Here is a 15,793-nt window from a genome sequence, read left to right as displayed (position 1 = left end):
CCCTTCTTCTTGGACTGTGCCATCCACGTGGCCTCTGCAATGGATTAGCCTCAGCCTCCACAATGGATTAGTTCACTGAGATGGGCGCGAATCAGACAGGTGTCTCGTGTGCCATAAAAAAAAATATATATATTTGCTACTAGCTGACAAAAAAAAAATATTGGGCGATCAACAGCCTATCGACCAAACAATCGACCAGTTGACTAATTGGGGTCAGCCCTAATCATAACTGATGGACAGGTCAGCTTACGGTCTCATACACTGGTACTTAGTATGTTAATACTTTCATATCAACTAACACAAGGGATCCAGTGACGACCATTAGATGTGTTGCATTAAGCAACGTGCAGATGCATCTCTTTTTTGGGGTGAGTGGATTCACAATAGGTTGAAATTAAAAATGTCTATTAGACTATGCTCATTCAAGCTGATTAAAGCTAATAGCACGTCAGGTAGTTTGGTGTGTGTGGCCAAATAGCTTTATGTTCATGTTACTAAACAAATGCTAATGCCTGGAGTTTGCTAAACGGCATTGGCACTTAGATTGGAACCGGAGCTATGGTCAGATGACATGAAAATAGAGCTCTTTGGACACACACACGAGGGGTGGGTTTGGTTTCGAAAGAAGGATGTGATAAGCAGAAAAGAACCCTATACATACTGTAAAGTATGGTGGTGGATCTTTGATGTTTTGGGCTATTTTGCTTCCACTGGTCCTGGGGCCTTTGCTAAGGTCTCTACCCAGTACAAGGACATTTTAGCTCAAAACCTGGTTGCCTCTGCCAGGAGGCTGACACTTAGTTGCAAGTGTATCTTCTATCAAGACAATAACCCCAAGCACACATTACATTTCACAAATGAATTGTTAATTGACCACAAAATCAACATTTTGCAATGGCCATCTCAGTCTCTAGACTTGAACCCCATTGAAAACCTGTGGTTTGAATTGAAGAGGGCAGTCTATAAGTGCAGACGAAGGATATCAAGGATCTGGAAAGATTCTGTGTGGTGGAATGGTCTAAGATCCTTCCCAATATGTTCTACAATCTCATAAAACATTAGAAAAAGGCTCAGTGTTGTTATACTAGCAAAGGGAGGGTGCCGGAGTATTGAAAACAGGTGTGCCAATAATAATGTTTTTTAGAAGAAAAAATAATAGTTGTTATACAAAATATCTTTCTCTGAGCAATTGCATTAGTATAACATAATTTAATTGCCCCCCAAAAATTAGCATACAATATATATATTTTATACAGTATTTTTGCTCATCTTTATCAAGGGTGCCAATAATTTTGGTCATGACTGTTTATGAGCAGATGTTTACTAGAAAATCTAGAAATACTAAACCCTGTGGGTGTTACGATATTGCAGACCTTAAATATGGAATCTCACATATTGGATGACTGTAAAGTATTTATTTTGTGGATATGCATTACATGGACAGTACATTAAGTAAAACCATGACCATTTAAATGATTTAAGATGACCTCAGCAGAAACGTGAAATGCTGTAACTTTGCCCTACACTGCCCTGGCCTCAACATAACTGTAAGCACAGCTGCATTTTCACTGACTCAATTGGAGAGAAAAAAAGGGTGAAAGTGAACAGTTAGAGTGGAGTTACTTTGATGCCCTTGCCCAAAAGCGGATAACGGAAACATGCAGCTTGAAGAAGTAAGCAACGGGCCTCCAGAGTGTCGCAGCGGTCTAAGGCACTGCATCGCAGTGCTAGAGGCGTCACTACAGATCTGGGTTCGATACTGGGCTGTGTCACAACCGGCCGTGATCGGGAGTCCCATAGTGCGGCACACAATTGGCCCAGCGTCGTCCGGGTTAGGGGAGGGTTTGTTCGGGGGGGCTTTACTTGGCTCATTGCGCTCTAGCGACTCCTTGTGGCCGGGCGCCTGCAGGTGTTTCCTCCGACACATTGGTGCAGCTGGCTTCCAGGTTAAGCGGGCGGGTGTTAAGAAGCGCGGTTTGGGCGGGTCATCTTTCGGAGGACGCATGACACGACTTTCACTTCCCGAGCCTGTTGGGGAGTTGCAGCGATGAGACAAGATCGAAATTGGGGAGAAAAAGTGTGTAAAAAAATTTACAAATTAAAAAGAAGTAAGTAACAAAAGCTACAAGTCACCCGCTTATTTTTCATCTGTCATCCAGACCCATGTACATGGCCTTGTTTATTCCAGGGTCCATGCCTGGGCCATTTGAAACACATTGAAAATACAAATAAAGATAATAGCTGTACTAGAAAAGCATAACCCTCAATCCTGACTAAACTCCCAGTCCCTGCCGCTGAAAAACATCCCCACAGCATGATGCTGCCACCACCATGCTTCACCGTAGGGATGGTGCCAGGTTTCCTCCAGACATGACGCTTGGAATTCAGGCCAAAGACATCAATCTTGGTTTAGGTGCCTTTTGGCAAACTCCAAGCAGCCTGTCATGTGCCTTTTACTGAGGAGTGGCTTCCGTCTGGCCAGTCTACCTTAAAGACCTGATTGGTGGAGTGCTGCAGAGATCGTTGTCCTTCTGGAAGGTTCTCCCATCTCCACAGAGGAACTCTAGAGCTCTGTCAGAGTGACCATCGGGTTCTTGGTCACCTCCCTGACCAAGGTCCTTCTCCCCCGATTGCTCAGTTTGGCCAGGCGGCCAGCTCTCGGAAGAGTCTTGGTGGTTCCAAAGTTCTTCCACTTAAGGATGATGGAGGCCCCTTTGTTCTTGGGGATGTTCAATGCTGCAGAAATATTTTGCTTCCCTTCCCCAGATCTGTGCCTCGGCACAATCCTGTCTTGGAGCTCTACAGACAGTTCCTTCGACCTCATGGCATGGTTTTTGCTCTGACATGCACTGTCAATTGTGGGACCTTATATAGACAGGTGTGTGCCTTTCCAAATCATGTCCAATCAATTGAATTTACCACAGGTGGACTCCAATCAAGTTGTAGAAACATCTCAAGGATGATCAATGGAAACAGGTTGAAACTGAGGTCAATTTCGAGTCTCATAGCAAAGGATCTGAATAAGGTATTTCTGTTTTTAAAATAAATTAGCAAAGATTTCTACAAAACTGTTTTTGCTTTGTCATTATGGAGTATTGTGTGTAGATTGCTGAGGAAAATGATTTATATAATACATTTTAGAATAAGGCTGTAAAGTAACAAAATGTGGAAAAAGTCAAGGGGTCTGAATACTTTCCGAAGGCACTGTGTGTATATATATACTGTATATATACTATACATTGTAGAATAATAGTGAAGACATCAAAACTATGAAACATTTGGAATCATGTAGTTAGATTCTTCAAATAGCCACCCTTTGCCTTGATGACAGCTTTGCACACTCTTGGCATTCTCTCAACCAGCTTCATCTGGAATGCTTCCAACAGTCTTGAAGGAGTTCCCACAAATGCTGAGCACTTTTTGGCTGCTTTTCCTTCAGTCTGCCATCCGATTCATCCCAAACCATCTCAATTGGTTTGAGGTCGGGGGATTGTGGAGGCCAGGTCATCTGACACAGCACTCCATCACTCTCCTTCTTGGTAAAATATCCCTTACATAGCCTGGAGGTGTATTGGGTCATTGTCCTGTTGAAAAACAAATGATAGTCCCACTAAGCCCAAACCAGATGGGATGGCGTATCGCTGCAGAATGCTGTGGTAGCCATGCTGGTTAAGTGTGCCTTGAATTGTAAATAAATCACAGACAGTGTCCCCAGCAAAGCACCCCCACACCAAAACACCTCCTCCTCCATGCTTTACGGTGGGAACTACACATGCAGAGATCATCCGTTCACGCACACCGCGTCTCACAAAGACACAGCGGTTTGAACCACAAATCTCAAATTTGGACTCCAGACCAAAGAACAATTTTCCACCGATCTAATGTCCATTGCTCGTGTTTCTTGGCCCAAGCAGGCCTCTTCTTCTTATTGGTGTCCTTTAGTAGTGGTTTCTTTGCAGCAAATCGACCATGAAGGCCTGATTCACACAGTCTCCTCTGAACAGTTGATGTTAAGATGTGTTTGTGACTTGAACTCTGTGAAGCATTTATTTGGGCTGCAATTTCTGAGGCTGTTAACTCTAATGAACAATAAGAAGAAGAGACCTGCTTGGGCCAAGAAACACGAGCAATGGACATTAGACCGGTGGAAATGTGTCCTTTGGTCTGGAGTCCAAATTGTGAGACGCGGTGTGGGTGAACGGATGATCTCTGCATGTGTATTTCCCACCGTAAAGCATGGAGGAGGAGGTGTTATGGTGTGGGGGTGTGTTGCTAAGGCCTTTTGAAGAGGCCTTCAACATATGCAAAACTACACTTCAACATTCATGAATATATTGGTCATGGGTGTACTTTAAGTAAGCACAAAAACAAGTGGGTAAGGACTTCTGCTGTCTGTGTCTACTAGAATAAATATACCAATTAATTTTGCAACACAATAATTTATTGAAGATGGAAAGTCAGCTTGGATTAGATTTTCTTGAATATAGTTAAAAGAAGCAGCTAGGGAAATTGGCATGTCACCATAGTGTTCAGACAGTCAGTTATATCTGATGTGACAGGCTTGATGGCGTACTCTAAAGGAAGATACTAAAGGAAACATTTGATGTACATTCAAAAAGACCAGATTTCAGAAATCAAAATCATTCCAGACTGTAACCTTCCCATATTAAAGACATGATTGACGTCATACTTGCGTAATGTTGAACGAGATTAAATGCAATTTTCAATCAGTAAACCAGTCAGTTTATTAGTTACACCACCCCGTTCACGAAATCGATCGCTCCTACAGAAAGTGAGTCACGTGGCCGTGGCTTGCTCTATAAAGCAGGCAGACAGGCATCGAGGGATTCAGTAATTGTTTGATTGAATGTTAGAATGGGCAAAACAAGTGACCTAAGGCTACTTTGAGCATGGTATGATCGTCGGTGCCAGGAGTGCCGGATACAGTATCTCAGAAACGGCCGCCCTCCTGTGCTTTTCACGCACGACAGTGTCTATGGTTTACCGAGAATGGTGCAACAAACATAAAACATCCAGTCAGCGGCAGTCCTGGCGAAAACAGCTTGTTGATGAGAGGTCGAAGGAGAATGGTAAGAATCCTGCAAGCTAACAGGCGGGCCACAAACAGACAAATAATGGCGTAGTATAACAGTGGTGTGCAGAACGGCATCTCGGAACGCACAACTCGTCGATCCTTGTCACGGATGGGCTATTGCAGCAGACGACCACACCGGGTTCCACTCCTATCAGCTAAAAACAAGAAGAAGCAGCTTATTTGTTGTTGGCCAAGCATCTTCCCATGGTACAAATCAAAGCAATCAAGACCCTCCCTCTTCTCTCTCTCACCGTTAGTGGTTACTTTAAAATCAATCAATTATTCAGTTAAATGTTTCATGTTATCAAGAAGCGGCTCCAGTGGGCACGTGATCACCAACACTGGACAATTGAAGAGTGGAAAAACATTGCCTGGTCTGACGAATCCCAGTTCCTGTTGCGTCATGCTGATGGCAGAGTCAGGATTTGGCGTAAGCAGCATGAGTCCATGGACCTATACTGCCTGGTGTCAAATGTAAGGGCTGGTTGCGGTAGTGTACTGGTGTGGAGAATGTTTTCCTGGCACATGTTAGATCCCTTCATACCATTTGCAAAACGATTGAACGCCACAGCGTATGTGAACATTGTTGCTGACCAAATCCAATAGAGCATCATTGGGATGAGATGGAAGCATGAATGTACTGCCGTTCAATCTGCAGCAACTGCGTGATGCCATCGTGTCAGCATGGACCAACATCCCTGTGGTTTCAGACAACTTGTAGAATCTATGCCCAGAAGAATTCAGGCTGTTCTGGAGGCAAAGGGGGGTCTGACCCGTTACTAGATGGGTGTAACTAATAAACATTTGCACTGTAATAGTACATGAACACACATTCTTGAGTTGTTGTTTGCCAAGCATCTTCCCATGGTACAAATCAAAGCAATCAAGACCCTCCCTCTTCTCTCTCTCCCCGTTAGTGGTTACTTTAAAATCAATCAATTATTCAGTTAAATGTTTCATATTATCAACACATGTATTCAAAATGTGAATAAGAAATACACCTTTGGCTGCCAGACAAATTATCCACTGGACATTGTGAGCTGCCTGGTCTGTGAATACAAATTAGGTTTTAACAAGGTTGGTTAGATCTACATAATCCACTGATAAAGGATAAGAGGGAAAAGAGAGAACAAAGATAATTATGACTTTGATGCCTCACCAGCTTTTGGTTTTTGGATGCCTTAAATGTTCTTGTTTTATCTTTTGCCTCTGCCACTTGACACCTTCTCAAATATATTGCACCCACTTCACATAACTTACGAGCACTTGTTTCAGGCATTTCAATAAATGGAAAACAACATCTAAAGTTATTAATTGATTAAACCATTACTCAAAGTTCAGAGCACAAATGACATAGGTCACTAAATTCACACACTGTCAATGCAACCACATATTACTTAGTGGTATGCATGAGTGTGTTAGTGTGTGAGTGTGAATGCACACGTGTGTGAGTGTGTGTGTGTGTTTTTACATGAGTGGGGGCTACTCATGATGCCACAGGCTAATGCACATACATCACTATTAACACCTGGTAAAAGCTGCCACTGGTTGTACTGTAGCTTCTAATCTAAATGGTGCAATGGGAGAACCTTCAGAAAGACACTCATAGGTGTGGGATCAGAAACACGTGTCCAATGTACTTTCCACTATATACAGTGGGTATCATAAGTATTCACCCCCCTTCAGATTTGGTTAAATTACAAAGTGGGATTGAAAAATATTTTATTGTGATTGTTTTATAATGTATCTACACAAAATACTCTAAGTGAAAAGAAAATTCTACAAACTTTTACAAATGAATACTAATTAAATAACTAAAATAAAGTTGTTGCATAAGTATTCACCCCCTTTGTCTAGGCAAGCCTAAATTAGTTCAGGAGTAAAATTTGGCTTAACAAATCACATACTGTAATAAAATACATGGACTCACTCTGAGTGAAAGAATAGGGGTTGACATGGTTTTTGAATGACTACCCCTTCCTCTGTCCCCCATAGATACATCAGTAAGGTCTCTCAGTCAAGTATTGCATTTCAAGCACAGATTCAACTACAAAGAACAGGGAGCTTTTCAAAAGCCTCATATACAGTGGCTTGCGAAAGTATTCACCCCCCTTGGCATTTTTCCTATGTTATTGCCTACCACTTTGAAGATGCAAAATATTTTTTATTGTGAAACAAACAAGAAATAAGACAAAAAAACTGAAAACTTGAGCGTGCATAACTATTCACTCCCCCCCCCCCCCCCCCCCCCCAAAGTCTAGGCCATTCAAAGACATTTAAACGTTTCCCCTTAAACCACTCGAGTGTTGCTTTAGCATTACGCATAGGGTCATTGTCCTGCTGGAAGGTGAACCTCCGCCCCAGTCTCAAATCTCTGGAAGACTGAAACAGGTTTCCCTCAAGAATTTCCCTGTATTTAGCGCCATCCATCGTTCCTTCAATTCTGACCAGTTTCCCAGTCCCTGCCAATGAAAAACATCCCCACAGCATGATGCTGCCACCACCATGCTTCACTGTGGGGATGGTGTTCTCGGGGTGATGAGAGGTGTTGGGTTTGCGCCAGACATAGCGTTTTCCTTGATGGCCAAAAAGCTCAATTTTAGTCTCATCTGATCAGAGTACTTTCTTCCATATGTTTGGGGAGTCTCCCACATGCCTTTTGGCGAACACCAAACGTGTTTGCTTATTTTTTTCTTTAAGCAATGGCTTTTTTCTGGCCACTCTTCCGTAAAGCCCAGCTCTGTGGAGTGTACGGCTTAAAGTGGTCCTATGGACAGATTCTCCAATCTCTGCTGTGGAGCTTTGCAGCTCCTTCAGGGTTATCTTTGTTGCCTCTCTGATGAATGCCCTCCTTTCCTGGTCCGTGAGTTTTGGTGGGCGGCCCTCTCTTGGCAGGTTTGTTGTGGTGCCATATTCTTTCCATGTTTTAATAATGGATTTAATGGTGCTCCGTGGGATGATATTTTTTTATAACCCAACACTGATCTCTACTTCTCCACAACTTTGTCCCTGACCTGTTTGGAGAGCTCCTTGGTCTTCATGGTGCCGCTTGCTTGGTGGTTCCCCTTGCTTAGTGGTGTTGCAGACTCTGGGGCCTTTTAGAACAGGTGTTTATATACTGAAATCATGTGACAGATCTTGTGACACTTAGATTGCACACAGGTGGACTTTATTTAACTAATTATGTGACTTCTGAAGGTAATTGGTTGCACCAGATCTTATTTAGGGGCTTCATAGCAAAGGGGGTGAATACATATGCACTCACCACATTTATGTGATTTACTTTTTATAATTATTTGAAACAAGTTTTTTTTCATTTCACTTCACCAATTTGGACTATTTTGTGTATGTCCATTACATGAAATCCAAATAAAAATCCATTAATATTACAGGTTGTAATACAACAAAATAGGAAAAATGCCAAGGGGGGTGAATACTTTTGCAAGGCACTGTAGAAGGCCAGTGATTGGTAACAATAAAAAAAATCTGACATTGAATATCTCTTTAAGCATGGTCAAGTTAATAATTATGCTGTGGATGATGGAATAAACCGTCCAGACATATCAAAGATACAGTTGTCCATCTGAACTGAACTGCAGGACAGAAAGGAAACTGCTTTTAGGAGGCCATTGTTGATTTTAAAACAGCTACAGAGTTCAATGGCTGTTATGGGAGAACACTGAGGATGGATCAACAACATTGTAGTGACACAATAATGACCTAAATGACAGAGTGAAAAGAAGAATATAAATATACAGAACAAAAATATTCCAAAACATGCATCATGTATGTAACAAGGCACTAAAGTAATACTGAAAAGAAAACACAGCAAAGGAATACACTTTTTGGTCTAAATGCAAAGCCTCATGTTTTGGGCAAATCCAACACAACACGTTACTGAGTAACTGCGTCCTTATTTCATGGTATCAGTATGCTTAACATCGGCAAAGACTGGGGAGTTTTTCAGGATAAAAAGAAACAGGATTGAGCTACGCACAGGCAAAATCCTAGAGGAAAACTTGCTTCAGTCTTCTTTACACCAGACACTGCGAGAGGAATTCACCTTTCAGCAGGACAATAACCTACAACACAAGGCCAAGTTGCTTGCCAAGAAGATAGTGAATGATCCTGAGTGGCTAAGTTACAGTTTTGACTTAAACCTGCTTGAAAATCTATGGCAAGACTTGAAAATTGTTGTCTAGCCATGATCCCCAACACCTTGACAGAGCTTGAAGAAGACAGCTGTAACCGCTGCTAAATGTGTTTCTAATATTTATTGACTCAGGCGGGTGAATACTTATATATATCAATGTATATTAGTGTTTTATTTTTCATTAATCTTATAATTTTCCTGACACTGACATTACAGAGTATTTTGTGTAGATTGTAGACAATAAATTAACCCCACTTTGTAACACAATACAATTTGAAGAAATCCAAGGGGGGTGAATACTTATGATAGGCACTGTTTCCACTACCTACCCTTTCCACTAACTATGGGTCATGCTGACATAAATGTACAGCGACAGTTGAAAGAGCCCAGTGTCTGATTCAGCCATGGTTTCCACTAACAGGAGTAGGATGAATGATCAGAATGGCTATAAATAAAGAGCCTCTCCCAACAGCAGCATCAACAGAATGGCTAGAGCTCTGTCTCTATAACTTAATGTACCAAGTATACAGACAGAAACAATGTTCTGAAAACATCTTCAAAGAGTATCTTAAATAAAACATCACACTCATATTCTCCCAATAAAAAAAAAGCTTGCACTTGTCTTTTCCTACTGGCACTGACGTTGCTGATAACTGTACTTACTACGGAGACCACCACATGGTGGCACTCTTTTTCACACACCATTTGCAAATCAGCATAATCAAATACAATCTGACATCAAAGCCACAATGCCTGAGCAAATATGCATTGTTCGGGGATAAGCGGTGGATAACATTTGCAGATCCGAAGGCAAACAGAGATGGGATGGTAATATTCAAAGATCCAACCTCATTCCTCCATGTGTGAGGTCCATGTACATGTGTCTGTGTGTTTGTGAGCAGGATGGCAATGTAGGCACATCATTAATAAACATGGATTCTACTGGGTGATGCCATGATGTATGTCTGGCATTTCAAACAGTTGGCATATACCAGCGTTGCAAAATATCACCTTCAGAAGGAAGATGCTGTTTTAGATGCTACCGAATGCTGCAATAACGCATTAGACAAGTCATTTTCAGTTAAAGATTTCGTGGATGACACTGTGGAGACTTGTACTGTCCAATATGTTCTGCCGCCCATGTTGCTACAGGATGAATGGCAATAGAGTAGTGCATGGTCGAGTTGCAACATTAAAAGATTGATCTTGTACATCCTGAATGTCATATTTCATATAAATTAGGGCTGTGACAAATGGACCATTTTTCTTAACGTTTAAACGGCCATAGGGTTTCTGTTAGAACGATAAGAAAAATTCCAATTGAATTTGCAATGCAGATGGTCTACATCTCTCTTCCCGCGGAGAAAGAGAGAAAATTGTATAATTTATGCTGCTGCTGCTCATGCTTGTCAAGAGAATGGCGTGTGTAGCTTGATGTTGTTATCATCCAATCACAAGTCATCAAACCGGCACTAGGCTACAGTCATAAAGCCTCTGTGTGGCTAGTTATTAGGAGATATCTAGGCTAATCTATAGAAGATGGAATTAAAATAACAGAACTAAAAATTCAATGAGAAGGACAAGCTACAACACCAAGAGCCAACAGGTAGGTTGCTACTTAATAATCTGAATGGAGTTGTTGTTATTTACTGTAGGAAGGGGAGAAAGCGCACAGTTAAAGTTATGTAGTCTCAATAAGCCTAGCTAACGTTTTGATGCAGTTAGCCTAGCTTCTCTCGTTTTGATGCAGTCAAGAGAGGTACTGTGTAATCAGATGAGATGATACATAACTAGCAATAAGTTAGTATATCAGTGTGGTTGCCAACTCTCTCCCCCTCCCTGCTCCCCTCATCTCTCTCCCCCTCCCTGTGGCCCCTCCCCCGGTCCCTGTTTGAGCTGCTGCTCTGTTTCTCTCTCTCTCTCGTGCATTACAGCTCTGGTTAATAAAGAAGCTAAAATATTTTCTTTTTATCCTCCTACTAAGGTAACAGCATTGTTGTGTTAGGTATTAGTTTAATTTGTATTTTCCCTTTATAATGATGAACGGGACCTGTTAGTGGTAGTTTTGTGATAACTGCACTGTAATTTTAATAACAAATCAAATAAATAAACATTGGTTAGGGATTTTTTCTTAACATTAACAATTCCATTTTCGTTTAAACTTTTACAATTTTAAACGTTCACACTCCTAATATACCTGTAAATCGATTGGAAATTCAACAGGAAGTTTTGCGCAATTCAATATATCACCCTAGTTGCATAATAGTCTGTTGTGAGGCTTTAAGAACATCTACTGTATTACAGTGCATACTACATTGACCACTCACAAAGCTTGACCCCCATAAAACACTGACTGACCACACTGTCATGAAAACCTTACTCTATGTACTGCCGACAACAAAAGTCAATGAACTCCCCTCTGGATGGTCTTTCTAGTCCCTGGGCGAAGACGGAACATTAGCCAGTCCCACAGTGGGGAGAGCCAAAGTCGTCATTCATGATTTGATCACCCGGGTTAACAATACATTGACACCTTTATGCAGGAGGGATTCAAATGTAGTCATGGTGTGGAGAATGGCGATAAGTGACCTACCGTACGTTGTTGTCCATGCGGGAGACGGTGAGGTAGGCTGCCAGGTTGGCCGTGTAGGAGGAACATACGATGAGGGTGAAGAGCCACCAGCTGCCCATGACGATCCTCAGGGCCACAGAGCTCACCACACTGTCCCCTCCTATAGAGGGAGAGAAAGGACATGTCAATATCCCGACTGGGTGGAAGATAAAGCAACTATAGTTATGAGGTTTCCAATAGGTTGAGGAGGAACAAGCAGAATATCTGGACCAAATCCAGATCATGCAAGAGTGATCAACTTCAAAGGCTCCATAACTTGCTGTCTTGGAGAAATTTGGTTTGGGAAATAATTTTACCGATATGGTTTGTGTGTTATATGCTAACCCTGTTGCTATGGTGTCTACTAACGGCATACACTCAAGTCCGTTCCCTATTTTCCTGGGATGTAGACAAGGAGATGGCCTATCTCCAACGTTATTCATTCTGTCGCTAGAACCTTTAGCACAACATCTAAGGCAGAATGTAATTGCTTAGCATATACTGATTAAATCTTCCTCTCATATCATATCACTATATGCAGATTATAATCTCCTATATACGACAGATATTCAGAATTCAATTTCATCTTTATTATCCACATTGGAAGAATTCAAATTGCTGTCCAGGTATAAGATAAATTGGACAAAATCAGCATTAATGTTGCTTAATGAAGCAGCCAAGAAAGTTTCACTTCCCTCAACAATTCCTATGAAAACACAGTTCACTTATTTGGGTATTAGTATACAAACATCTCTGCATGGTCTGGTGAAGTTTAATTATGAGAAAAGGTACAAGGAGGTTGAACGAGATTTAACCATTTGGGAGAAGTTGCCTGCTTCTTTACAAACTAAAGATGAATGTGTTGCCACGTATTAGTTTCCTGAGCATGATGATCCCACTCACCCCACCATTGGGGAATGGTTGATAAACGTATACGTAAATACCTTTGGAATGGCAAACATTCAAAGATTAGGTTTGAGGTGTTACAACGACAGAAGTGTAATGGTGGACTTGCATTACCAATTTATTTTATTTTACCACCAGTCTTTTCAGCTATGACCACTTATATCATGGTTTGATCAGTCTACATCAGTCTCTTGGAGAACTATTGGGGAAGAACTTGTTTCACCTATTAGATTGCAGGATGTGTTATTTTCTGGTATATCTAATAAGAAATGCATGTTGTATTTTGGTCCTATAATTTCTAATACAATAGAGCATTTTAGGAAGGTTGAGAAGTGTGTAGGTGGTAACTGGAAATGGCATCTCCATACCCCTCTATGGCATAACAAGGCTATTACTTCCGGTAATAAACCTTTTGAGTCTAGAGCCTGGTCTGCAAAAGGGGCCAATAATCTAGAGGATATATTCAACTCAAAGGGTCTTCTTAGTTTTCAGGAACTCCGTCTTCGTTTTGATTTGCCAGGGTCGTTATTCTTTCTATATCTTAGACTACGCTCAACACTTCCTGCCTATGGGGTCCCATTGGGTACAAATTTGGGAAGGCACCCAGTAATAGAGTGGATTTTTACATTCCCGTCCAGAGGTTTTGTGTCTGCTATTTACTCTCACCTTCAACTATTAAAGCAGAAATATATTTTAATGGTTAAAACATGGGTAAATGATTTGGCTGTCGATAATGAGGCTATTGATTGGGAGATTGTCTGGGAAAATATATTTCACTCATCAAAGAACCCAAACCATCAATTAATTCATTTAAAACTTTGTCATAGATCGTACTGAAAACGTCTTGTAAGATTTCATGCAAAACAGGCTCAAAGCCCATACTGTGACCTATGTAACCTCAATACACTTGGAACAAACAAACATGTGATATGGGATTGTCCTGAGGTTTATGAGTTTTGGAGGAAAGTGTTGTAAATTCTCTCTGACATGATTGATAAAACTGTACCCCTTCAACCAATTCCACTGTTGTTTAATGATGATACAGGTATGTAGCTGAAATGAGAAACAGCTGTACCCCTTGAACCAATTCCGCTGTTGTTTAACGATGATACAGATGTGCAGCTGAATGAGAAACAGCAAAAAGTTTGGCTTGCTGGGTTGACAGCTGCCCAAAAATGTGTTGTTCAGCGCTGGTTGTCATCACATGACCTTCATACATTATAAGGAAATGGCTAGCATACTTTCAGGACGTAATTATGTTGGAGTTATCCACTGCCCATATGAATAAAGCCAGTCCTAGCACCTTGGAAACATGGAAAGTAGCCGCCTCAGAAATCTCTAAATTGTTGGATATGTGTGAAGTAAAATGCTTACTTGATGGTGTTGTATTAGCAAATGACTTTGCTGTGTATATTCTAGTGTAGTGTGTGTTGTTTATTTTAATTTGATTAAAACCTTTGTTTATGTATATATATTTTTTTTATACATTATGGGTTGTCCAAGGTTGGGAATAGGGTGGGGCCGCCAGGGGTATGTTTGGAATACAGTGAGGGAAAAAAGTATTTGATCCCCTGCTGATTTTATACGTTTGCCCACTGACAAAGAAATGATCAGTCTATAATTGTAATGGTAGGTTTATTTGAACAGTGAGAAACAGAATAACAACAACAAAAAATCCAGAAAAACGCATGTCAAAAATGTTATAAATTGAAAACAATTATAAGTTTGCCACCAACTAAGTCATGTTTTGCAGAGGGGTCAAATACTTATTTCCCTCATTAAAATGCAAATCAATTTATAACATTTTTGACATGCGTTTTTCTGGATTTTTTTGTTGTTATTCTGTCTCTCACTGTTCAAATAAACCTACCATTAAAATTATAGACTGATCATGTCTTTGTCAGTGGGCAAATGTACAAAATCAGCAGGGGATCAAATACTTTTTTCCCTCACTGTAGGTGGGGTTGGAGCGTGTGTAAATTCAAAACATATACAGTGGGGAAAAAAAGTATTTAGTCAGCCACCAATTGTGCAAGTTCTCCCACTTAAAAAGATGAGAGAGGCCTGTAATTTTCATCATAGGTACACGTCAACTATGACAGACAAATTGAGAAAACAAATTTCAGAAAATCACATTGTAGGATTTTTAATGAATTTATTAGCAAATTATGGTGGAAAATAAGTATTTGGTCACCTACAAACAAGCAAGATTTCTGGCTCTCACAGACCTGTAACTTCTTCTTTAAGAGGCTCCTCTGTCCTCCACTCGTTACCTGTATTAATGGCACCTGTTTGAACTTGTTATCAGTATAAAAGACACCTGTCCACAACCTCAAACAGTCACACTCCAAACTCCACTATGGCCAAGACCAAAGAGCTGTCAAAGGACACCAGAAACAAAATTGTAGACCTGCACCAGGCTGGGAAGACTGAATCTGCAATAGGTAAGCAGCTTGGTTTGAAGAAATCAACTGTGGGAGCAAGTATTAGGAAATGGAAGACATACAAGACCACTGATAATCTCCCTCGATCTGGGGCTCCACGCAAGATCTCACCCTGTGGGGTCAAAATGATCACAAGAATGGTGAGCAAAAATCCCAGAACCACATGGGGGGACCTAGTGAATGACCTGCAGAGAGCTGGGACCAAAGTAACAAAGCCTACCATCAGTAACACACTACGCCGCCAGGGACTCAAATCCTGCAGTGCCAGACGTGTCCCCCTGCTTAAGCCAGTACATGTCCAGGCCCATCTGAAGTTTGCTAGATTGCATTTGGATGATCCAGAAGAGGATTGGGAGAATGTCATATGGTCAGATGAAACCAAAATAGAACTTTTTGGTAAAAACTCAACTCGTCGTGTTTGGAGGACAAAGAATGCTGAGTTGCATCCAAAGAACACCATACCTACTGTGAAGCATGGGGGTGGAAACATCATGCTTTGGGGCTGTTTTTCTGCAAAGGGACCAGGACGACTGATCCGTGTAAAGGAAAGAATGAATGGGGCCATGTATCGTGAGATTTTGAGG

At 41.2% G+C, this 15,793-nt stretch overlaps 1 protein-coding gene across 1 annotated transcript in view; it reads right to left on the bottom strand.

The window, feature by feature from the left end:
* The window catches only part of LOC311100383 (glutamate receptor ionotropic, delta-1-like), a gene marked incomplete at its 5' end in the record, with an annotated part of 495,891 nt that overhangs the window by 33,758 nt on the left and 446,340 nt on the right, over positions 1–15,793 (bottom strand). The window contains one exon of the mRNA XM_084141276.1: positions 11,842–11,980. Coding sequence (XP_083997402.1) covers positions 11,842–11,980 — 139 coding nt within the window. The remainder of the gene's footprint in view (positions 1–11,841; positions 11,981–15,793) is intronic.

The sequence above is a fragment of the Coregonus lavaretus genome (genome assembly GCF_964263955.1).
Source record: "Coregonus lavaretus genome assembly, chromosome: 25".
NCBI classification, from domain to species: domain Eukaryota; kingdom Metazoa; phylum Chordata; class Actinopteri; order Salmoniformes; family Salmonidae; genus Coregonus; species Coregonus lavaretus.
The sequence above is the reverse complement of the archived record's forward strand: the minus strand, read 5'-3'. Positions and strand labels throughout refer to the sequence as shown.